The sequence below is a fragment of the Stigmatopora argus genome, chromosome 9, assembly GCF_051989625.1.
Source record: "Stigmatopora argus isolate UIUO_Sarg chromosome 9, RoL_Sarg_1.0, whole genome shotgun sequence".
NCBI classification, from domain to species: Eukaryota; Metazoa; Chordata; class Actinopteri; order Syngnathiformes; family Syngnathidae; genus Stigmatopora; species Stigmatopora argus.
The window spans coordinates 15,513,195-15,536,438 of NC_135395.1; the positions used below are offsets into that span (position 1 = coordinate 15,513,195).

Below are 23,244 nucleotides of genomic sequence, written 5' to 3' on the forward strand. Positions count from 1 at the left end.
TTTAAGATTTTGATGTCCCTCACTGCTGTAAAATTTTGAGTGGCTCGATGGATTTTTGGCTTTAGGCTGGTCACAACAAAAAAAAATGACAGAGCAAGAGAGAGAGAGGGAATTCATTCTGCATGCAGTTCCTCTGAAATGTTATTGTCAAGGCCCTCTGCCCTCCTTGATCGGACATGCGTGATGTATCGGCTGGGCCAGTGGGCCTGACAGCGCGTGCGTAGACACGCGTTGACACACGCACAATCACGCGCGCACAGACGCGCGCGCGCATAGAAGCAGATGAATCTCATTTCAAAGACTACAGCTCCGTATAATTGGCCATGCGAAAGCAAAATAAAGCTATATTCCTGCAAAAAAACCTGATGCCGGAAAATAAATTAGGAATGGTTTTGAAATAAGTAAATGCAGCACTGTTTAAATGATTCAAAAATAGAGCTGGGGAGGGAGGGTAAAGGAGGGGAAGGGGGGAAAGGGTGCTAGGCCTTGCCTTGAAAACAGAGAGCCTGACTGGAATACTAATGTGTCTTGAATTTATGCATCTCCTCAGTCTGCGGCCCTGGGAGGGGGTTGGGGGACACAGCATAAGAGAGGGTGAGGATGGAGGTAAAAGGGACGACTGTGACAATATAAAAGAAAAAATAATACAAAAAAACAGTAGCAAAATGTTTTGGTTGTAAATGCTGAGTACAGTCGGGCGGTTTGGATGCGTCTGGGGGTGGAGAACAAGCAAATGAGCAGAAAATCAAAAGTTTTGAGGAGAAACTATATCTTTGCTACTTTGGAAGGAGAAAACATCTAAATTCTGTTAGGAAGCACATTTTTAAAGATTAACTCAATATCTCACTAGTGTGGAAATGATTGACTTTGGGAACAAGTCAAGGGCAAAACAAATCAGGTGCATTTCAGTTAAAAAAATATATCAAAATATGTATCTGCGTGTGTCAGCCAAAAGCCATGAATTTATAGTTTTTAACAGTATAAATGTGCCTTCCAATATGTTTGATTTTCGATTAGCTTAGACTTTTGATAAGATACTTCAGATTGAAGTGATGACTTCTTGATAGGATGGAACAAATCATTGATTCTTTTTTGTCATTGCTTTAATTAAGCACAGCCCCATTTGATCTATTTTTAAGGTCAGTATTTTTCTGCCTCAGTTAAAGGTTAAAATAATGGAAACCAAAACCGATTTCAAATATTTTTTGTTTGTAATGTTTATCTAATATAGACCACTGCCTAAATAGGGCCAAGGTAGGTCAAATCCAGTAAATCATAGACTTCACATTTGCAAAGTGAGAGTTAAGTTATTTTAAAATTACAACACTTTCCAGTATCGTATGTAGTCAGCAACAAAAAACACACACACACACACACACACACTTACGTATATGCATATATTACTATATAGTAAATTATATGTAACACTGCTCACTTTTTAGAATTTGGGGAAAATCTAACAGAAATACATATTGATAATCAGTGGAAATTAATGTAGTTTGTGCACATGGTTACACTTAAACATTTTCATTCCACTGTAAAGTGTACACTACTATATATAGTGGTAGCACAGGCTCCATGTGTGCCAGTGTGTAAGCATGCATGCATGTGTGAGTGTATTATTCCAGTAGAAACTAAATGATTGGGTGTTGAAGGGACTTCTAAGCGTCCAAATTCTGTTTCTGATTCTGAAAACTGCTTTGGGTTGTTTTGCACTTGTTGCGCAGAAATCATTGACCCATTTAGGCAGCTTGTCCGAACGGTCTGCACTCACTTTTGCCTGTGAGCCATACAACTACTGTTATTTTGTCAATTAAAGAACATCAAAAATATGAAAGAGTGCACAAAACTGCACCAAACCTCTAACATCTCTTTTGGATGACACAAATTGTACCCATTATTCCATTTAAAGTATCTTAATAACTCTGAGTTACCAATTTGAGTGGAACAAGCTGCTGCTGCTACCACAGTGTAATATAGTTTTATAGTAGTAGCTATGCAAATAATCCCCCAAGCAGCTATTTACTATTTAGTTTTAATTGTTTCTATTCGTATTAAGGGAAATAGTGGTTTTGAATTAGTCTCTGTGGTCATTTTATTCCTAAACTATGGTGCATGATCAATTTCTTAAAATCTTATATTTGGGTGCGTGATACTTGGGCTGTGTAATACAAAATATTCGGCCATTTTTAAAAACAAATAAAGTGTATTCCTGCAATACACAAATGTTGTGTTTAAGGCAACAACTGTTACATGATATGGGCTAAGGACTTCTGCACATTGCATTTTTACAGTATATGGATATTCCTTTGTGCACTGAGATACATTGGGGTTCAATATAATCAGAGTACATCATCAACTTTAACCACAAATCCTTGGTACTGAGTATTTTGAAAATCCTTTGTGCTGACTCCAACGAACCCTTGCTGTCATACTACAGCAGAGTAGCAATTAAAGGGCACAATTTCAATACCTTCAAAGTCAAGCAACATCTCTGCACTTAAAGGGGAGTTTTCACCATCCCATTTACAGCATGTTTAACAAACACCATGCACGCCGTAACGTACACAAAACACAGGATACACACAGATAAGTGAGGTCAGAAAGGCCTGTTTATGGTTGTGGGAGAGTAAATCACAGTATGTGATATCTTCATTTGAGACAAGAGGGCTGATCACTGCTTGTCCTGCTTGTTCCACATTAACTCATTATCACACACGCTCGCTCCATTAATTCTCTTGCTTTTATTAGCAGCAAGAATGAATGCACCCGCACGCACGCAGGCATCCGACCAGTATCTACCTCTACCTCATGTGACAGCTAATGGCTTCATTTGGAGCAGTGTGTTAATTGGCTGAGTTTGGAGAGACTCTTGTTAATGAGGATAAATAGATTCACACCTGAGTGGGGCGCTACCATTCACAGCGTCACTGTGGGAAATGTGAATGACGTATCCAAAAGTGGGCTGCAACACTACATCATGCAGTCGAAGTGACGTAGCCTGTCCCTTTTTACTTCCTCCCAGTCTGAACTCCGTTATGTTTCCTTGCCAGCCAGACTTATTAGCAGAGTGCTTGATTAGCACCAGGAGGCCAAAACAAAGAGCAGTGTGTCAAAGCAATTAGCCTCACTGTTTACCTCTCAGCTCCCAGGCTGCAGATGCATTATCCAGGAGAGAGAGGAGGGACATGGAGTCAACTCATACGGCCACAGAGAGAGGACAACAGCTGGTCCATGGGCAAGTGTGTTTGCGTGCATGCGTGTGTGTGTGCGTGTGTGTGCGTGTGTGTGTATGTGTGTGCTCACTTGCATATATAATGATGGTAGCATTTCCTCATGCCTCTCTATCCATCTGCTTTCCAGCCCAGATCCCAATCTTCTGCTGTCTATTCAGGCCACAAACACACAGATTTGGTCAGACAAAAGAGCAGAAAGTGGTCATTTACATAACATACAGGATGCAGAGTAAAATATGAAGGGGCCGTAAGAGACATTATTCAGGATTAGTCTACATCTCATAAGCGCTATTGAGGCGATCATAAAGCTTGAGGGAGGGGGGATTCAAATGGCAATACTATTACTGAAGGGTGAAAAAGTCATAATTCAACACATTTTAAAAATAAATAATTAAAAATGAGCAAGGAGTAAAAAAAGTGAGCTTTAGATGCCTCTATGGTCAGAATTAAATTTGTATTTATTTGTTTGAGTTGATAACTCAACCAGAATCCCTCAAATTATGCATTCACAAAAAAATTAAATAAAAAATGGCACCCATCTATAATGCCCAAACTAATAACACCTGGTTTAATAGCCTCCCAGGTGCTTAACTGAAAAGGCCACACACCTTAATTGAACTCTTGAAAATGTATATACTAGTAGTATCGTAAAGATGAAGAGGGATCCAAAACCCTAAAATGCAGATTATCAGAAAGCTGGAATAAAAACTGTAATTAATACAAAAAGGGGCCACATAAGGGCATTTTACTATAATACACTTAAAAAAAAACTATCCTATCAGATGAATGTAACATTAAACTTTTATTTTTTTAAATTGTCATTTAATTCAAATTGTAGAAATAATTGGATTTTACTTCAATTTTATCTTATCTTTTTATTCTCACAGACTAATCAAGTGTCCAGTCATCTATTTCAGAATCTCAACGAAATTATATCTCAGATGGCTTCTGCAGAAAATGCCAGTCATGTACTGAACAGTGTTACCACCTAGTGGCGTATTCAACTGTGTGCATATCTTGAGAAAACGGAAAAAAAATATTGAACAGTACATTTTAGCAACTAATTAACTTGGCACATCGACTAGTATTTTGGAATAGTACTAAAATGAATGTAAGGTCACCGTGAATGCATGTCAATAATGATCTTTAATGCCAATATATACAGAACTTGAAAGAAAAATAGAATCTTAAAAATCAAATAAAATAAATACAATATGATACAATTTTCACAATGTTTTTTTAAAGAGATATCTATGGAATTTGTTTTTTGATTCAGCCTCTCTGGTTTGAATGGGTGCATTTCATTCCCGCCAGAGAATTCCCAACAGCTCCCACACATGCTCTTCATCTTTAGAATATTCACTGTACATTAAGATATTATATACAATCATTTGCGAATGAACTCGGTACACGCGGACAAAACTAAAAAAAATTAAGTATAAGCACTATATGATCCTATTTTTTCTTTCCATCCAGAAAGGTTTATTTTAAATCTAGTGCTGATATTTTGCACGCTATTCACTTTTCATCAACGAAGCATTAAAGAAAAAAAAAAAAGAAAACCGATGCAATAAAAGCCTCATAAATAGGGGCCACTGTATTAGTTTAATCCAGGCGTACCAAATAAATTAGCAAGTAATATATATGTCTGTGTGCAATTCAGAACTTCTGTCATAGTCACCACAATGTATCACATTCATTTCAAGACATTTTGTCCTTCCACAGCGTCTTTAGACCACTTTTGATACGTACATGGTTAGCATCACACACATAAAGTAAAGGTTAAGGAAATACAGCATCTGTCCACACATGCATTTATACTGCCAAAAGTGCTTGAAGATGATTTTTATCATTGGGATTCATCACCAGCTCAAAAAATTAATCACATTGATTCTTGTCAGCTTTGAGTATGGAAACTATTTGTGACTCTCCTTTACTATTTATCATCTTGCTAGCACTCATACCTTTTTATTTCATAATGGTGGAGAAAAGAAGAGTGGAAACTCAATCAAGGAAGGGGAAAGAACTGCAGTGGGAAGGATGGCAGAACAGAGATGAAGAGCAGTGGGAGGCCTGGGGTGGGCACAGTTTACCGAAGCAGCTTTATATCAGCCAATCACAGTGAAGTAGAACGTCAGCTGGTGCATTTCTTCCCGGGGAAGAAAGAATGAAAGGCGAGGAGGGCAAGTGCATATGAAAGTTGTGGAAATAAATACAGGTCTGTCTCCAACAGTAACAGATGAAATTGTCTGGTCTTGCTTTTGAACTGATCTTTGCAATTGAGCCTTGACAAGTGGGCATGTGCATGGAGCCACGTGTGTTGGTTTGGTTAAATAAATACATTAAAATGGGAGACTGTAGAATTGAATGATTGAGGTCTGTATGGTACCATGGGGTCCCTGTGTGTGTGTGTGAGTGTGTGTGTATTTCTACATATCCGTTGAGGTGAGTTTCTTCATGCTGCGTCGTTGGGCTAAACTGGATGCAGCTACGGGCTCGAGAACGGGCTGCTGGCTTGTCTTCTGGCTCAGCGCTGAATAAGTGGCAGCCATAGCTCCCTAGAGCAAGGAAAGGAGGCTAAAAATGAACTAACTCATCTAATATTTGTTTTATGAATTCACAAAACCCCCAACATGCGTTCGGTTGTCAATACGTTGTTCGATATTTACAGCGGGAATGTACTTTTTTTGTAGAAAACAAATACTACTATACATGTACAGTCTATTGCAGAAGATATTACTCATTAGATTCCCTACTCCATTTTCCTGTCTCTCAGTTCCATCTAGAGCAGTGGTCTCCAAACTATTCCACAAAGGGCCACAGTGGGTGCGGGTTTTCATTCCAACCCATAAAGAGGACACCTTTTCACCAATCTGGTGTCCTACAAGTGCAATCAGTGGATTGCAGTCAGGTGCTTCTTGTTTTCTGCTGAAATTTCATTGGTCAAACTGTTTATGCTAGAACGGTTGGAACAAAAACCTGCACCCACACCAGCCCTCAAGGACCGGTTTAGGGACCCCTGATCTAGAGGTACAGTACACAAATTAGGTGGAACTGTAAGTATCAAACTATTCAAATCCAATGCTTGACTGTGATAAGTAAAGACATTGCACAGAAATTATCCAATAAAGTTATCCAAATTTACAGTGAGAGTGATGTACCACTCACCTTGACTAGGTGCGGTGCATCATGGCGCGTAAGCTGGAAGTGTGGCAGTGCATCTCTGCAAGAAATCCAGGAATGCTTTAGAACCTGCTCTGCTGTGTATCGCTGGTGAGGATCCACATGGAGCATGTGGGACAGGAGGTCCTGCAACATGTAAGAACATTGGTATGTTTTCCTTCACAATGAGCATGTTATTACTTTTAGTAGCAACTTTTAGACACACCACATAAGATATTAACACGTGAAAATATTTACAAATGTGGATGCCAATTTAGACTCTTATACCTTTGAGCTGTCTGATACCGAATCCCAGTTACCACCTGTCAAAGAAAACTTGCCAGAGCCTATTCGAAGAAGAATCTCCTCTGGTGTGTCATTTGGCCCATTTGCAAATGGGGTATACCTTAAAACGAAAGAATAAAAAATACCAACTTGCTCAAATGTAAAGTTAAAAGCACAATTGTCATGTTAAAGATTGTCCTGTTTTAGTCTTACCCAGCCAACATTGTGTATAGCAGAACCCCAAGACTCCATATATCACAAGCTGCATCATAACCTTGCCGCATTAGTACCTGAATATGAAGACATGTGAAAAAGACAGTCTAAGATGAAGTACTGCCAATGTAAATGACTGACTTCATCATGCAGGCTGACCTATTTGCTCAAGTGGTACTGGTATTGTCACTTTTCTAAGTAATGGCTCACCTCTGGTGCCACAAAGTTGGCGGTATAACAAGGTGTAAGGAGCAGGCCGTTGCCTCCTCGAAGTTGCTTTGCAAAACCAAAGTCACAAATCCTGATTGAGTCTGGATTTCCAGAGTCATCCATATACAGGATGTTGCTGGGCTTCAGGTCTCGATGTACTACCTGACAAAAGATGATGTAAACATATTGGACCATCGCTGACCTCCTAATGTGCTTCTGTGGATGCATGTCCTCACCCCTTGGCAATGGAGGTAGTCAACTGTCTTGGTGATGGTGTAAAGCACAGCACTGGCCTCTCGCTCTGAGAAGAACTTCTGCCTGAGGATCTTGTCTAGAAGCTCTCCCCCTTTCATCAGCTCCGTCACCAGGTAAACATACCTGCCCTCATCATATACCTGAAACATTTGCATGTAACAATTGCCTGTCAGCATATTTGACAAAGTATTCCACCCTTAATAAAATAAGGAAACGCCATCCAAACAAATACTGTACTGACATCCTTTAGCGTAATGATGTTGGGATGCTGGCCGTATCGCATCAGGATTTCAGTCTCCTCAGAAGGGTCCCTCTTACTTTTGTCTATAATCTGTGACATTGAGAAACAAATTGCTTGCATTATGTACGTTTTTGACCAATCCTTCTCAGTTGGTGTGTAAAACTGACATGAACGGCTGTGCTGCCCTCTACTGGAAATCCACATCACTAAACATTTTCAAAACAGAAATATGAAAGCAACTAGTTTTGCATGTATATGCTTTGGTTCTCAACTGACAGCAAAAAAATGACTGAATTCCAATATTAATGCGAGTCCCAAAGGAAAATAAATGACATCCCTCACATACACAAAAATGGATTTGGATCAGAGTTTTGGTCATGTGCAGGGTCCTATTTCCTTCACCCAGCACAGAAGGTCTTAAGTATGAACAGCGTATTATAAAATTTCAGGGATCAAACTGTGCAGTCCTAGTGGCCATGTCATTGGTCCTTAAACAGGATAATGGCCCAAAACACGGTTCTATGAACAAAACATTAAACTATAATGCCATAATCCTCCATGAGCCACAATGAAAGGCAAATACAGTTGAATATCAGTGTAATATATTATATTGCGGGCAAAAATATCGATAAACAGTGGCAGTGGGATTTTGAAAAATCATACTTTTGTACGGCAAAATATTAACTTAATAAAAACTGACTAGTTTTCCTCCACTGCTCAGCAAGTTTTATTTTCTATTTAGTCAGTGACCTTTAAAGGGTTATTTTTCCTAGCCAAGTTGTGTTGATGGTGAATTGGTTCAGCACATTGCAGAATAAAATAACACAGATTTGAGTCTGAAGGGGGTTAATTACTGCTCTAGCTGTCAATATGCCACATGCTTACTATGGTCATGCACTTTAGCACTACACTGCTGTGAAACATGACAGGTGCCAAATCAAACTGTGGTATGTTTGAAAACATGTGCCAATGTGTGTAGCAATGTGGAAGTGAGTCTTTTTACTAAAAAAAACATTTTAACATTCATTGGCAGCAACTGGTCACCTTCACAGCATAGTCCACGGCAGAGACTCTGTGAACACAGCGTTTACAAATTGAGTAGGAGCCAACTCCAATGTCCTCCTGCAGTTCGTAGAGATCCAAAAATTTGGATCCCCCATGCATCTGAAAGGAGGACAGAAAAAAAAACACGATTACTTAGAAAGCATGAAGTTGCTTCTTTTTATAAAGAGTACATATTATTTTTTCTCATATATATTTATTTAAAAAAATGGTGTTTGGAGTTCCTGGATCCCCATCATGTACACTTAGCAACCAAGTGAATCTTTAATAAGCTGCCTATATATGAAAACATATCTGTGAGCAGGCTGTTCTGCACTCCCTACACTGTTACAAAACAGTGATTCTAATTAATCCTATAACCTCCCACACAGAGTGCTGTGCTTCAGCAGTGTCATGCTAAAATCAAAAGGAGTTGTCATGAACAGAGCAGTGTTTGTTTGCAGGTTGAACATTAAACTCTGAAAATCCTATGGTAAATTTTGCCTAGGTTGTCGACAGGAATCAGTGTTTGCAATTATAATGATGGAATGTTTGCCGATGATCGAAGTTTATTCTGTGGATGAAATTTTGCATAATAACATGATTGTTTTTAAAGGAATCTGAATGAGAGATAATCAAAGAATAATTCAGTTAGAGGCATGAGTGACAAATTATGATGCCAAACATGTTTGACCATAAAAAAATGGAATTGGGAGTAATGTGATCAATGTATGCCTTTGAAATGTCTAAACAGCCCTCAGATGATGGTGCTTTGTTAGTTATTACAAGGCAAAACTCCAAGTACCAATTTACTCAGAGGTCAAAGGAGCTCAAGTTCCTCTAAACTTTGAAGGGGAAAAAAAACTCTGAGATTTCACGTAAAAGGATTTGATGATGCAAGCAATGTACCATTGTAGTGAAATATTGTTTTAACCTAATCACTGTGCTACAAACAGCATGCAATTAGATTAACAAGTGTATGTGTTGTCCTTAAGTTTTGGACATTTTATGGATGGGTAGATTTGGGTAGAAGACACATAAGAAGGGAATGAGTAAGTTTACCTGCACTATTGGGAGTATACTGAGAAGCGGGGAACTCTTGTTTTCATCCATTGGCGTTGGAGCAACAAAACTGAAGCCTTTGAAGAGCTGGTGGGCATTTGCACTGGGGGGGATACCTGGGGAGTCTAAACCAAACAGCGATGCTGTATAATACAAGACGACGAATACACAACCACCCAATAAATTATGTAGTGACAGGTATGCACACACAGCAGGATCGTTTTCAAGCTTACAAGCTTGAACCGAGAATGAGTGTATAGGAATACTTACCCTTCGGCGTCTTTGCAGTGAACTCTGGGTCGAAACAGAATGTGTCGTCTGGTTTACCAGCCGCAGGCTTGAATGGGGGTTGCAACTCTCTCCTGTATAGTTTCTGAGAAATGACACATTTTAGTATATTTAGTATTAGGGATCAGAACCTACCACTGGCTGCCTCTAATCTGTAAACATAATGTGTCAGAAAAGTTACAGTACAGGTGTCACAATACCTACAGCATATTTAAGTGTCTAACTAATCAAATTTTCTGGGCTTTCAGACAGGATAATCCAGTTTTTTTACTATTGGACTAAATTATCAAGAGATCCCCAAGGGCTCAGACAAACAGCAGTTGCCATTAAAATGTTACAAACTCCTAATTACCGTCACAGTAAAGATTCATTGTTTTGTGTCCACAGAGTAGGAAGAGCGTGTGAGACAAATCCTGGACCTTTTCTGATATATTATGAGAGGCAGAAAGGCCAGACTGCTCTTTAAAGAACTCATTCCTTTTCCGCTACCATGATGCATGGCCAATAGCGGTCTGCTGGCTGATGAACACTCACGCGGTGCTATTAGTGCACACAGCCAGAACTGGCCATCTGCCTAGATGCGCACATACAGGGTTGGCAAAGACAAAGTCCTGGGCAAACTGAACATTTGTGAGGTGTGAATCTTCAGCAGAAGCCAGTTACATGTGTGTTTGTGTGGGTGGGAAATTAAAAGTGATCGTGTGTGTGTGTGTGCCTACATTCCAGTCGATGGTGGAGAAGAAAGCATGACGTTTGATCTCTTCCACACCGTCGGGTCCAGCCCCTGAAGACAATGATCAAATAATTGGCACGGTCAGGTTGTATCGCGAAAGGGGATCAACGCTTTGACACGTTTCTTTTTTCTCTGCGGTACGCAGGATGCATTTGAAGGAACTGCCAAGCAGTTAACAGGTTCATGTTTGAAAACATCCAGGTTACAGGTGATTCACCAGTAACTGGATTACTACTTGCCTAGTCTGTTCGTGGGGTTTCGCTTGAACAGCATCCTTAGCAAACTCTGGGCTTCCAGACTAAGGAACTGAGGCATTCCTAGCTTTGCTCTAGAATGGAAGAAATAGAAAAAGGAAAATATGTACCATAATGCAACTGGTCAATGATTTAAATTTCCCTTCTCTGAAAAAATAAGAAATAATCGAGAACAGTAATTTAAAATTGCATTATTTAAAGATTAAATGAACCATTATTGGGCCAAGTAATTATACATGCAATACACAGACTCACACGTGTATATATATACACAAAAAAAACTCTAGTATATTTATAGATAGTCTCTCATTTTTCATGCACTGATATTGTTAATGGTTCTAGTTCACTACTCACTTGAGAATCATGTTCATAGTCTCATTGCGGTCTTTCCCTTGGAATGGTAACGTTCCTGTTAGCATCTCAAACTGCAAAAAATATGGGAAAGCAAAAGTAATACAATAACTACATAAATTCCAATCACCAATTTCGTTATACGCAGCTGTGTATGATGACAATAAAGGCTTTTGATTTGATTTGTTAATGAACTAGTCAGTGAAAATAAATAAGACTGCAATTTGTCTCAGCTTTAAGCATTTTTATTGAAGGTATCGAAGTGAATTTATTGGCTTTGCACCACCACTATTTCTTGAAATAAGGCATTTTTATTATTATTATTTGTTATAAACTATCTCCAGCAGTAGCAATTATTATTAACCAGGTGAATGTAAAAAAAATGTATATTTTGAGCCACGGGAACTACAAAGTAATTCAGTTTAAAAGACTAAAATGTTTTACTTGATAATGATGAGCTAATATTCCTACATACCATTAGTACACCCAGCGACCACCAGTCAGCACTCTGTGTGTGTCCTCTCCTATTGACCACCTCAGGGGCCATATACTCCACTGTACCACAGAAAGAATAAGCCTTCTTGTCAGCATCCACTGACTCCTTGCTCAGGCCAAAGTCTGTACACAATGACATCCGATTATGTGTCATCTGGGCAAACAAAGAAACATGACAGTCCCATCCAGAGGTTGTAGATCAAATTAAAGTGTACATCTTTTGAATATCTCCTTTCCAGTCATGCTAAGTTAAGCTGCTTAAAAACAAACAAACAAATGAATAAACCCTACGTAATTTTCCGAACATTTTTATTTGAGGATATTCAAGAATTGAAAGAAATGTGTATATTTTAACAAAATACAGAGTTACTAAATTTGCAATAGAACATGTTACGACTACACAGTGTAAAAAAAACATACCTGTTAACTTTACATGTCCAGCTTCGTCAAGCAAGATACTGGGGAGAAAGCGGGACATTTTTTGTGATGGAAAGAATCATTAAGACAAACAAAAATGCATTTTTTTTTTAAGGTTAGAGTTAATTTAAAAACGTGTAAGTGTGTGACACTTTGTGAAGGGTTTCAGGTAATGTTTAGGTGTGTAGATCAGAGAATAAAGTGGGATCTCATACTTCTCTGGTTTGAGATCTCTGTAAACTATCCCCAAGTTGTGCAGGTGGTCAAGGGCCAGGGCCAGCTCTGCAAGGTAGAATTTCACATCTTCCTCTGTAAACATAACCTGTTAAGAACTGGACAGAATTACTCTCTGAACAATTCAAAGTGCAAAATATGTCAGAAACGACGAACAGTGTGGTTACTATATGTGCTCAGAGACTCAACATTTCAAGAAGGTAACTACATTCTTTATGCCGTTGATCTGAGAGGCAAAAACTTTTGTTTTGCTCCTGAGACAAGCTTTAAAAAATGTCATTCAAACAGGCAAACCGCACATCACTTGCATTCTTTTAGTGAAACCACAGAAAGCACTTGCTGAAGGCCACAAAGTGATATGCAATTAAGACTTAAAAAGCTGAAAGCACTTGTCGGAAATGCACTCATAATTTGATTAAATCTGAACACAAAAGAGATGTGAATTGACAAGAGCTGATGTTTACAAAAAATCCTTTAAACCATTAAATAATGACTACACCAAATTCATGTCCAACCTTCATTTTAACAATTCCTTTGTATTTGAATAACATTCATCTTTCGCCGTTTACATAAACGTGAGCTCTTGTTGCCTTTCAAACTAAGAAATAAATACAGATAGGAGGGCTTAAAGTACAATCAGGCTAAGGGTAGCAGGACATGGGCTCACCTCTTTGGATAAACGAGTGAATACATCTCCACCCCTGAGAAAGTCCAGTATTAAATACAGTTTCCCTTCCGTCTGAAAGGCTGTAAATGCAAATAAATTATGTAAACCACCATTGCAATGTTAAACTATGATTTACAAAGAAGATGCTGGATGCTGAGCACATCCTGCTCAATTGCATCAACCTAAGCAAGACAATCAATACGTAAAGTACTTACAAGGTATTAGACCATGCAATTTGGAAACATTTATATCATAATATTTAACTCAAAACGCACATTGTCAAATGTAGCTTTAACATTTCAGAACACTTTGCGCAGCGGTCCAACTGTATCACCATCAATGCAAGTTATTGGAGAAAAATGACCGCAACTTTGGATGGAAAATAAATCTTGCGATGTTGCAGAAGCTTATCGAAACAATGCCACAGCGAATGTGTGCCGTGATCAAAGCTAAAGGCGATCCAACAAAATATTAGAGCATATGATCTTTTTATGTTAGTGACTTTGTTTTGGGAAGGTCAGGATATAAACAACAACAATGGAATATTTCTTAAAAAGTTTAAAATTAAGTGTTAACTAAATCTGGTGAGAGAAAAATAGAAGGCTTTAGCCTTACCCTGATATGTTTTCAATATATTATGCAGCGTTACTTAAGATATATGCATAGTCTTGAAAAATATTAAATGGACTCAATAACTCTACATTATGTGTCAAAGTGGCGGCCCGGGGGCCAAATCTGGCCTGCCGCATCATTTTGTGTGGCCCGGGAAAGTAAATCATGAGTGCCGACTTTCTGTTTTAGGATCAAATTAAAATGAAGAGTATAGATGTATATTATATTTCCTGATTTTCCCCCTTTTAAATCAATAATTGTAATTTTTGTAATCATTTTTTTCTGTTTTTAGTTCAGAAATCATTGTGTAAAATCTAAAAAAAATATATATATAAAAAAGCTAAAATAAACATTGTTTTAGATCTATAAAAAACGGAATATTCAGGGCTTTTAATCCAGTTATTTTAATCCATTTATTAAAAAAAATCTAAATATTATATCTAAAATGGTCCGGCCCACATGAAATCAAGTTGACGTTAAAGCGGCCCGCGAACCAACCCAACCAAGTGTGACACCCCTGCTCTACATCATTAGCATTTATTTTATAGAGCAAGACTTGAAAACGTTACCAAATTAAATTAATTTACAAAAAAATGTCTGCAGATCTCTAACGATATATGTACAAATACTTTTAAGTTCTCACTTTTCTTACCGTAGTGCAACTTCACTATGAAGGGATGATTGACCTCCACTAAGATGTCTCTCTCCATCTTAGTGCGAACTCTGTCCCTGACTGGACATGAACACAGGAGTGCCATCATAGATTAAAATGATCAATTGCAAGGAACCATACACTTTGTGATCAGGATTTTGTGAAGTCATCTTACCTTTCAATGATGCCTTTTTTAGAACTTTCATTGCATATAACTGACTGGCATCTGGACCCACAATTTTTCTTACCAGAAATACCTTATGAAGAAACAACAATTTAGGATGATTAAAAAAAACACAGATCGATTTGATTACTTTTGTCGTCACCTTGCCAAAAGAGCCCTGGCCCAGAACCTTGAGGAGTTCAAACTGCGATGGATCTGCTTTCTCACAGCCCTCTTTCACATGGTGTGTGATAGGAATCTCCTTGTAGGTCCCTTCATCCTGCAAGCACATGCAGTCAAGTTAATAAATTGAAATCCTCACTTTCACCAGTTTCTGTGTATTAAAATCTTAAATCTGACTTACACAGTGTGTGTAACACTCTCCCTCCTCCATGGGCTCATCGATGATCTGATGTCCATTGACCTACAACCGCAAAAACAAATGACATCATAGAAGTCGGGAAAAACAAAGCTCAAGGAAAGCTTGTGCATGCAAGCTTTCAGCTCAACAAGACTTCAGCTCCTGCACGCCCACATTGTACAAATCAACAGATGAATATGATGAGTCACATGCAATAACAGCATTTTCAGCCGCATGCAGTTATGTTTGTTGACAAATAGAATAGAATCCATGCTTTAAAAGTGTATATCTAAACAGCAGCAAAGCAAAGAGCCTGCACTAGGGTGGAGAAATATCCAATGCCTTAAGTGATGTTCCTAGCATTTTGCCTTCTAAAGATAATATCACCCTGATTCATGGTTTTAACAATGAGTTAATCAATTCTGATAGAAAAACGCAGTTCTGCCATGTAATAATAATAATAAAATAACAAAAAAACAATACAAGTCAAGCAAAAAATATACAAACGTGCAATGTGCATGCAAATTACATCAGTACCAATTGTCCTGGACTGCAGAGGTTTTCACGTTCATATGATGAAATTTATTTTACTGCATGATGTATTTAATCTGTGTGTATTTGTGTGTGCTGAATTCCATCAAGCCTCTGAAGAGAGGGGATGAGTCATAGCACTACGTAAGCCCACTCTCAGTGGGTGGAGCAACTGACATACACTCACTCACACCCACCCACAGAACTGAGGCCAACAAATCACTTTCCAATACGACCGAGTGACAGAAATCTGTAAGAGTATTAGCTTTGAAAATGCCAAAAACGAAAGAATTCCAACACAAGATACAATTCCGTGAAATCAAAACGTGTGACATGCGGGCTACAGCTAAAGCCAGGACATCATTCACACATGCATCCTCACTCCCACCTCTGCTGCGGCTCATCACAGCTTGTAACAAGAGTGCAGCCTACACTTGCAGGATGGCAGGCCTTTTTTCTGCCATTCTCAACAATTAATGCTTTTTGGAAAGCCCTAATGCTCTTTGAACATGGCTTTCTTTAAGTGACTTTAAAGTTCTGAAACTGATGCAAAGTGGATTAAAAGGCAACTCCAGTTTGAGTGGCTAATCTACATGTTTACTTCTGTGCTGTCAATGCGCTGCTTGCAGGATATGTGAAATCGGAGTTATTTGGAGTAAGATATGAACAAAAAACATTAACATGTGGAAGAAAGACATGTCTGTAGTCGAGATGTACAGAGATGTGCTGCATAATGACAGACACTGTCAGTGGTGTTTTCATATGAACACTGCATGTAACCACATAAATGAAATTTAACATTGACTACCATTGAGGGTGATTGATGCCAAATCCATTTGACCTGGGAACTGGCCATGTCCATCCCATCAAAATTAATTAAACATATTTTGCGGGCAACAGCAAAGTTAATTGAGCAGTAGTATTTTACTGATGTTTCAAATAACAGAACTAAGCATTGGCTTTGTTAAAGATGAAAACTATTATAATTTGCTTTCCCCCAGGGACAATAAATTTATATTCAACAGCATCACTTTTTAATCTATTGACTGTGTTTACTTATGTCTTATAAAATGTGTTGCAGACAATCCAGCCATTAGTATTAACTACGGAAATATAAACGTCTCGTGCTGCCTAGTAAAAAAATTAAATAAATAAATAAATAAAAATTAAACGTGTTTAATCGATCATGGAGTTTAAAAAGTTCCCTGATCTGAGAGCTGTCACTAGACACACCAACTCTATGCTAATGTTTAGGCTATGCGCGCTAAGCTAGCAAAGCACCAAACTCCACATGAGAAGTATAAATGACAACAAACGCTGCAAGAAAGCAAGGTGTAAATGTACAGGCGATTCCGACGTGCTGATGTCCGGACCGTTTTGGAAGTGATAAAGACAGGCGATGAAAAAATATATATAAACATCTAATCAGCTGATAGCATTAGGTAGCTGTTAGCATGCTTTGCAATGCGCTGCAAGTCGTGACGCGAATCGAACTAACCTTTCACCGCCAGAGGATACCTAAAATCTGTGGAAAAAGCCTAAAAGAATACGGAGTAATAATACACAAACCCACCTCAGTACTGACGTTGTTTATCTCCATGTTGTGCCAGGATTCTTCTTTAAATCTAAGGCATCCTCGTCCACCTAGACCCCGACTCCAAAATACATGTTCCCCCCACTTCAGAATCCTGGCTGATCTGCTCGATCGTTCGGTGAGAAGATGCGTGGATGACTGTGCTCCACGATCCGCGTGGTTTTTGGGTGTCAGTGCGCCAGTATTTGATGTCAGTGATTGGACCATGCGCTCTGCCACGGAACCGCTACCCTGCCATTGCTGCGAATATGGCGGCTACTGAGGCAACTGCATAGTAAATGAGTTTATTGACGTATTAGTGACGCAACTCAGCAAAGGATTTCCCCCTTCCCCACCAGAGCACCGCGTCTCGACAGAGACAAGGACATGCTTAAAAAGGCGATGTATATTGGTAATCGATGCAATAAAAATGATCCGATGACATCAGATTCATGTTGCCATCATCACATGTCTCCGATCCTAAAGCCGAATGTTCAAGCCTGACCATCTCTTGTCCTGGAGGAAATAAGAGGCTTAACCCTTGTGCTGTATTGCGGATCAAAAGTGACCCACTACGATGTTTAGCTGGAGAAAAACATAAAAATAAAAAAACATTTTCAACTACCCTTTTCCAAATTAAAATGGTAAGACTGACAAAAATGACTTATTAATTTTAAAAGAGGGAAAAACACAAACAGACAAAATATTTCGTCCATGCTTTCTTATATGCTGTAGTACTTACTACACAGCTGGCCCACAATAAATAACTTTTGGGTATATTTTGTGTCTGTTGTATTTGCTCATACTTTCAATACGATTTATATAAAAACCTGCATTTGAAATCATATTTACATTTCTTCTTTTGTAATCTTTCACTAGTTTCATTAGTATTACACTACTATTTGCACAACAAAATTCAATTGTTCCTATTTTACAGAATAATCTTGTGTGCATTGCATTTGATCTGCTCCTGCACTTGAGTAGCAGATCAGAGGAACAAATAAAGATGTAGCTAGCAAAGATGGGGAGGAATGCAACCAAGATGATTTTTCATCTTCAGATTAAGAGGATATCCCTCAAGCTGACAAAGAGAAGGAATTTGTCAAAATTCCATGGGTCTAATCTAAGTGTGGTATCCGCCAGGGAAGAACAGGAGCAGAATACATTAGGATGATCCCAGGGTCAACATGGTATCCATCTCCTCCCGTCCTGGACATTCTCCTGTTTATCACACCAAATTGAGAAACAATCCTCCTTGATAATACAACCATTCAGATGGTTGTCTGAAATATGGAGGAAATTGAAGCATAAGGTTGAGATTCACCTTTGTGGCTAAGCGGACAATCCTTTGTCAGGGAAAGAAAACTAGAACCGCATTTGACACTAAAGTGACTCCACTGTACATTATTTATAAGTAGGAAACAAGTCACAAACCATTTGTATGTTTTGTATTCTTTTTTCAAGACTTGACCGATACAAGGCAGTTACCTTAAATGCAATAAAAATGAACTGAGTGAGCCAAACAGTCATAGTGAAACTTCAATCCACAGGCACAGAGTATTTTTAAAATGACGATGAGCTAGTAAATCCTATTTCAAAAATGTTTTGAATAGCATCTGGAAACATTGTGCATAAGAGTTGGTAATAGTCACTAATGTTGTTGCACTCCTTGCATTTGCTCCTCTGATGCAGAGTGCTCAGTAACTTTAATGTAATTGTCTTCTTTAATGTTCATCTGTGGCGGACCTTCGTTTGTTAGTTTCTGTGCATGTTCAACATTGCGTTTTGTCATGGTAATGTGGCAAGTGGAGGACTTGTCTTCAGACACAACATCAGGCAGAGTTCTTCTGTCCTTGGTCATGTCCAACACCTGGTCCAAAGGCTGAGGTAGATGGGCAATGAGTTCCTGAACATAGAAACATAAATACTTATTAAGTTGAGGTTAATATTAAAATTCATCCTATCGTCAAGGGCACCTGCTGTTTCTCCACATCTTTATTTCTCACAGCACACAGCAGCCTCTTTGTGAAGCTTACAAGGTCCAGGTATTTTTGTTTTTGGTTCCCTAGCTCCATCTCCAAGAACTGCACTTCTTCATGCTGAAAGGGTTCAAAATAAAATCATTCCTTTTAGTAGAAGTGTTTTCAGTAAGAAGCACAAGGATTCTTCAGAGACTATAACAAGACATACTAAGGCAAGTGTGTGTTCGTCACCTTGAATTCAAGCAGACTTTGCATCTGCTCTAGATCCAAGGGCATTACTTCATCCTGATCGTCACCTTGTTCGACGTCCCCATCAACTACTTCAACCTTCTATAAAAACATGTTACAGTCAAAGTCATTGCTATACCCATTTAATGACATTAAATAATTGTCCAAAATCTAAAAGTGACTCATTAAGTATTCCTTGACCATACCATGGTTAAATGTACAAGATAATGTAATAATGTAGTATCTCTGAAGATGCTAAATGTTTCAAGCCTGAACATAGGAGGGACACGTACCACATTATTAGCCAATTGTGCAGCACTGGTCACATCTGTTCCATTTTCGTCTCTATGGTGCGAGTCGATGGTTTTGTCTGGAGGAGATAGTGCTGAATTAACACTGAGTTACACCGTCCTAGAGTGTTAAATATTGATGTGAGTGGAGCAGTGACCCCACCTTCAGATAGGCACATAGATGCCCTATCATTCGGGTCATCTCCAAGTTCGGGTGTTCTGAGACACTTTTCCTCAGGGCTAAACTCCACTGGAGATTCACCTCTGGGGGAGCTTGTGTTAGTGAATACAGCAGGCCCACCTTTTGGCAGTGGTATTTCAATACACATGAGACGGTACTTTCTTCGCATGTTGCTGATCCAGGTCTGTAAACCAGGAACAAAAAGAAAAATGCAGTGCACAAAAAGTCAGTTTAGGCTTAATCTCAATTTAAAAGCAATTATTAGCTCACTTCTCTCAAAATTCCAAATGTTCTATAATTTTCCACACTAGCATTTTATATACAGTTGTGCAGTTGGCACTCACATCTGAAAATGTGTCCTGTAGATGGCGTCAAAGTCCATTTTTCTTGAGAAGCAGATATTATATATTGTAGTTTTTACCTTAACTATTTCAGTATCCACATGGAGGTGGTTTGCTGCAGCAGTGATCTTTTCTCTGCACAAAGAGGCTAGGCTGGTCATGCCCATCTCCCAGTAGCGTTTCAGTTGAATGATATCATCATCACTGAATTGAGTCCGATCCTGGAACTGAAGCCACAATATGCACAAAGATGATAAGCACCATTTATTCTGGGACATTACCTCACAAAAAATGTTAAGGATGGGTGTGGAGAAGTAAAATGCAACCACAGTACACTCACTGTTCTTTTTCTGGAGCTGCTGATATAACAAGTGGCAGCACTGGCTGAACTCTACAAAAAGAGAAATCACGATTAGGTTCAGTGGTTCAATTCAGTCAGGTGGACAACTTCAGAAAATACATTCCTACCTGTGAATTGGCTTCCATAGAAAGCGAGGTTTGTGTGAAGGAATAGTTGCCCTGATGAGTAGAGTCGCTATTGAGCGGAACGTTTGGGGAGCAGGCTGTGGCCAATGAGGGACTCCCTTTCACCAGAGATGTTGCCTGCTCCTGATTGATGATATTCTGAGCAGCCATGAATGACAGTTCTTCTTCCCTTTGCCACTCATCTTCTTCATCTCCGGTTTCCATAGCAATCGAGAAGTTATGACTGGTATCCAAAGAGTGTGAAACTGGCTTCTGAATCTCCTTGACTTTTAAGGTAGAACCTATTCCATACTTGATTTTGGTGCCCTCAATTCTTTCTGCTGAGTTGAACACCTGCTGCTTGCGAGGTGTCTGCTCTGAGGTAGAACTCGAGTTTTTAAGAGTGAGGGACAAACTGGCTTTCTGGGGACCAGGCGGTGGTGATTGCAAGTTGGTCTCAGAGTTAGGCTGAAGCTGAGTTTGGGAATGAGAAGAGGACCATGGCTGAGTTAATGACGTTCCAGGTCGAGTCCAGCTGGGAGGTAGGCCTTCTATCCCTGCAGTCAATCCTACATCCCTGAGGGGCAAACTTGTCTTAATATCTCTTGCAGCAGTGTAGACCAGTGATGTGGAGGGAGATATGAGGGATGGCAGATTCTGTGACGATGACACCTGCTTTGAGTGAAGAGATGAGGCGCTAGCGTGTGTCCTGCTCTGGATGGCCTGCCTGATTAGGGGGGTGGGAGAGAGTGCGGAGAGTTCAGACTCTGAATTCATAGGTCCTGTGGGTTTTGGCCAGGGACGAGGGTTGGAGTTCAGGGAGTACATACTGCTGTGTATGACGTCATTATCGTTGTTCCCACTGTTAAGAGGAGATGAAGAAGATGTGGAGGAAGAAGATGACGAGAAAGAAGTAAAAGAGGATGATGTGGGAAGAAGGTGTACACGATTGTGAATATTCCGCACGGCAGCGATTTCAGATGGGAGCAATGCTGCTGCGGAGAGCCCATGATTGGCTAGACCTCCTCCACCTAGTGTGTGATTGGACAACAGTGCCCCAGCAAGTCCGTGAGTAGGTAAGGGATGAGACACGCCTCCATTCTGGTCTTCCCTAGAGGCAAGTTTCCGTCTTTTGTTACCGACCCAGGTCTAGTGAGAGAAGATTTAATCAGTAAAACTAAAGATCATCACGGCGACTGAGTGATATGAAGGCACCAAAAGGAAATCTGCTGCAGTTTTGTTATGCTCACCCGGACAACGCTGAAATCTAGTTTGGCCTCTTGAGCACATTGCAGTATTAGCTGGAAGCATGCCTTGCTTTGATTTGTCATCCCATTGTCGTAGTAACGTTCCAGGATGATCTGCTGTTCCAATGTGAATACTGACCGCAGGTTCATCTACAAAGTAATCAAAAGCAGTAATGGAACACAGTAACTAAGGTTTGCAATCAGTAATTACATATTGCAAACACTATATGAAGTTTAACAATGCAATCCGTTTGCTGACAAAACGGATTAAGGATTTTTATTGGCACTATTCAGCAATCCATTTGTCAAAGCAGTGTGATTCCAAGAAAATGTCTGTAGTGGGAGCTCCAAAATATAGCAACCTAAAGAACATCTTTTTTTGTTTGTTTGTTTTATTTTCCTTAAAACAAGTAAATATTTCCCAAAACAATACCATGGTTAAATGTATAGGATAATGTGACTGCTATACTCACAGTCTGGAAACCACGCCTCTGTGGCCATGAATCCATGCCACTACCGGAGGGGAATGAGGATTCCATGCTGATCACAGCAAAACATCCATGATCTTATGTGGTCCCCATCTTTCTTCACTTACATATTCTCAGTGCACCTGACCCACTGTTGGCAAACGCAAGAAAAACAGAAAAGTGAGTGTTGAAGGCTTAAAATTCCTTTCTTCTAAAATAACAAGTAGTATATTCATCCACAGGGGGTCAAAAGCAGTTGTTGCCATGCGACAATATTTATATCAGTAGCAACCAGCAGATTCATTAACGGTAATAATAATAATGATGAAGATAAAAAATAACGACAAACTGTAGTGACCAACTTTGTAAAACCCTCTCAAGAGGATTAAGAAGAACATACACACAAATCACATGGGGTGTCGTACGACCAATAAGCATCCAGTTGCTTTATTTTGGAAAGCTCAGTGCGCATGGCCACTGTCGGCAATGATAAACCAACAGAGATAATTAGCAAAGCCACTTGCGTGACGACTGATAAATTAATCTACCACTCAAACCGCGTCTACTTTTAGTTTGCAGCTGACAGGCACACGGCAAAGATTTGCGGCAATCGGCACAACAGAACACTCGCTTTCAACGTAGTTAGCTCGCAGGCCCAATCGGCCGTGTCCGTAAGCAAACGTGTGTTAGCATTAGCATAGCTTTCCTAAAAGGACAGCCGCAGCTAAACTTTTCCTACAAACGCGATATTTCCCGAGCACCGCATGCCATTCTAGTGATCCGGGCTTCCTGCGGTGACATTCAATGGGCTAACAGGAAACAACTCAAATGGAAAGTGAGATGACGTCCGTACTTGCTGAGTCCAATTCAGACGAAGACCCAAAATTCAAGCAGATTTCTTCCCCACGGTTCCCGTTGCTAGACAATGAAATCAGACTGTCCGATCATCAATTCTAATCATGATTGTGACGTGTGACGGACATGAGCCAATGGGAACGCGCCATCAA

At 39.5% G+C, this 23,244-nt stretch overlaps 2 protein-coding genes across 2 annotated transcripts; both read right to left on the reverse strand.

Moving 5' to 3' along the window:
• Positions 1-4,363: 4,363 nt before the first annotated feature.
• LOC144082701 (ribosomal protein S6 kinase alpha-6) lies at positions 4,364-17,401 on the reverse strand. Its single transcript, XM_077609994.1, has 22 exons — positions 17,037-17,401; positions 14,936-14,995; positions 14,735-14,851; positions 14,584-14,665; positions 14,409-14,489; positions 13,145-13,224; positions 12,459-12,565; positions 12,247-12,284; positions 11,807-11,949; positions 11,335-11,405; positions 10,966-11,054; positions 10,713-10,777; positions 9,976-10,078; positions 9,706-9,830; positions 8,647-8,766; positions 7,603-7,692; positions 7,343-7,501; positions 7,107-7,268; positions 6,897-6,973; positions 6,687-6,804; positions 6,405-6,545; positions 4,364-5,794 (listed from the first exon to the last, which is right to left on the reverse strand). The coding sequence occupies exons 1-22, from the start codon at positions 17,262-17,264 to the stop codon at positions 5,666-5,668; spliced, it is 2,385 nt and encodes a 794-aa protein (XP_077466120.1). The 5' UTR covers positions 17,265-17,401; the 3' UTR covers positions 4,364-5,665.
• A 1,068-nt stretch (positions 17,402-18,469) lies between these two features.
• LOC144082338 (highly divergent homeobox-like) lies at positions 18,470-23,223 on the reverse strand. The gene is made up of 11 exons (XM_077609429.1): positions 23,091-23,223; positions 22,244-22,388; positions 21,774-21,920; positions 20,527-21,672; positions 20,399-20,449; positions 20,139-20,285; positions 19,700-19,901; positions 19,540-19,616; positions 19,250-19,348; positions 19,013-19,135; positions 18,470-18,942 (listed from the first exon to the last, which is right to left on the reverse strand). The coding sequence occupies exons 2-11, from the start codon at positions 22,307-22,309 to the stop codon at positions 18,688-18,690; spliced, it is 2,313 nt and encodes a 770-aa protein (XP_077465555.1). The 5' UTR covers positions 22,310-22,388; positions 23,091-23,223; the 3' UTR covers positions 18,470-18,687.
• Between the last annotated feature and the right edge of the window lie 21 nt (positions 23,224-23,244).

Excerpts from the sequence above, each read along its gene's own strand:
- LOC144082701 (XM_077609994.1), bottom strand. The coding sequence starts at position 17,264 with ATGGTCCAATCACTGACATCAAATACTGGCGCACTGACACCCAAAAAC. Across the intron at positions 13,225-14,408 it reads CATAGTGAAGTTGCACTACG|CCTTTCAGACGGAAGGGAAA; the intron begins GTAAGAAAAGTG and ends TTGCATTTACAG. Across the intron at positions 10,778-10,965 it reads AAACCCCACGAACAGACTAG|GGGCTGGACCCGACGGTGTG; the intron begins GCAAGTAGTAAT and ends CATTGTCTTCAG.
- LOC144082338 (XM_077609429.1), bottom strand. The coding sequence starts at position 22,309 with ATGGAATCCTCATTCCCCTCCGGTAGTGGCATGGATTCATGGCCACAG. Across the intron at positions 21,921-22,243 it reads AGAGGCGTGGTTTCCAGACT|ATGAACCTGCGGTCAGTATT; the intron begins GTGAGTATAGCA and ends ATTACTTTGTAG. Across the intron at positions 19,902-20,138 it reads TGGATACTGAAATAGTTAAG|ACCTGGATCAGCAACATGCG; the intron begins GTAAAAACTACA and ends CCTGGTTTACAG.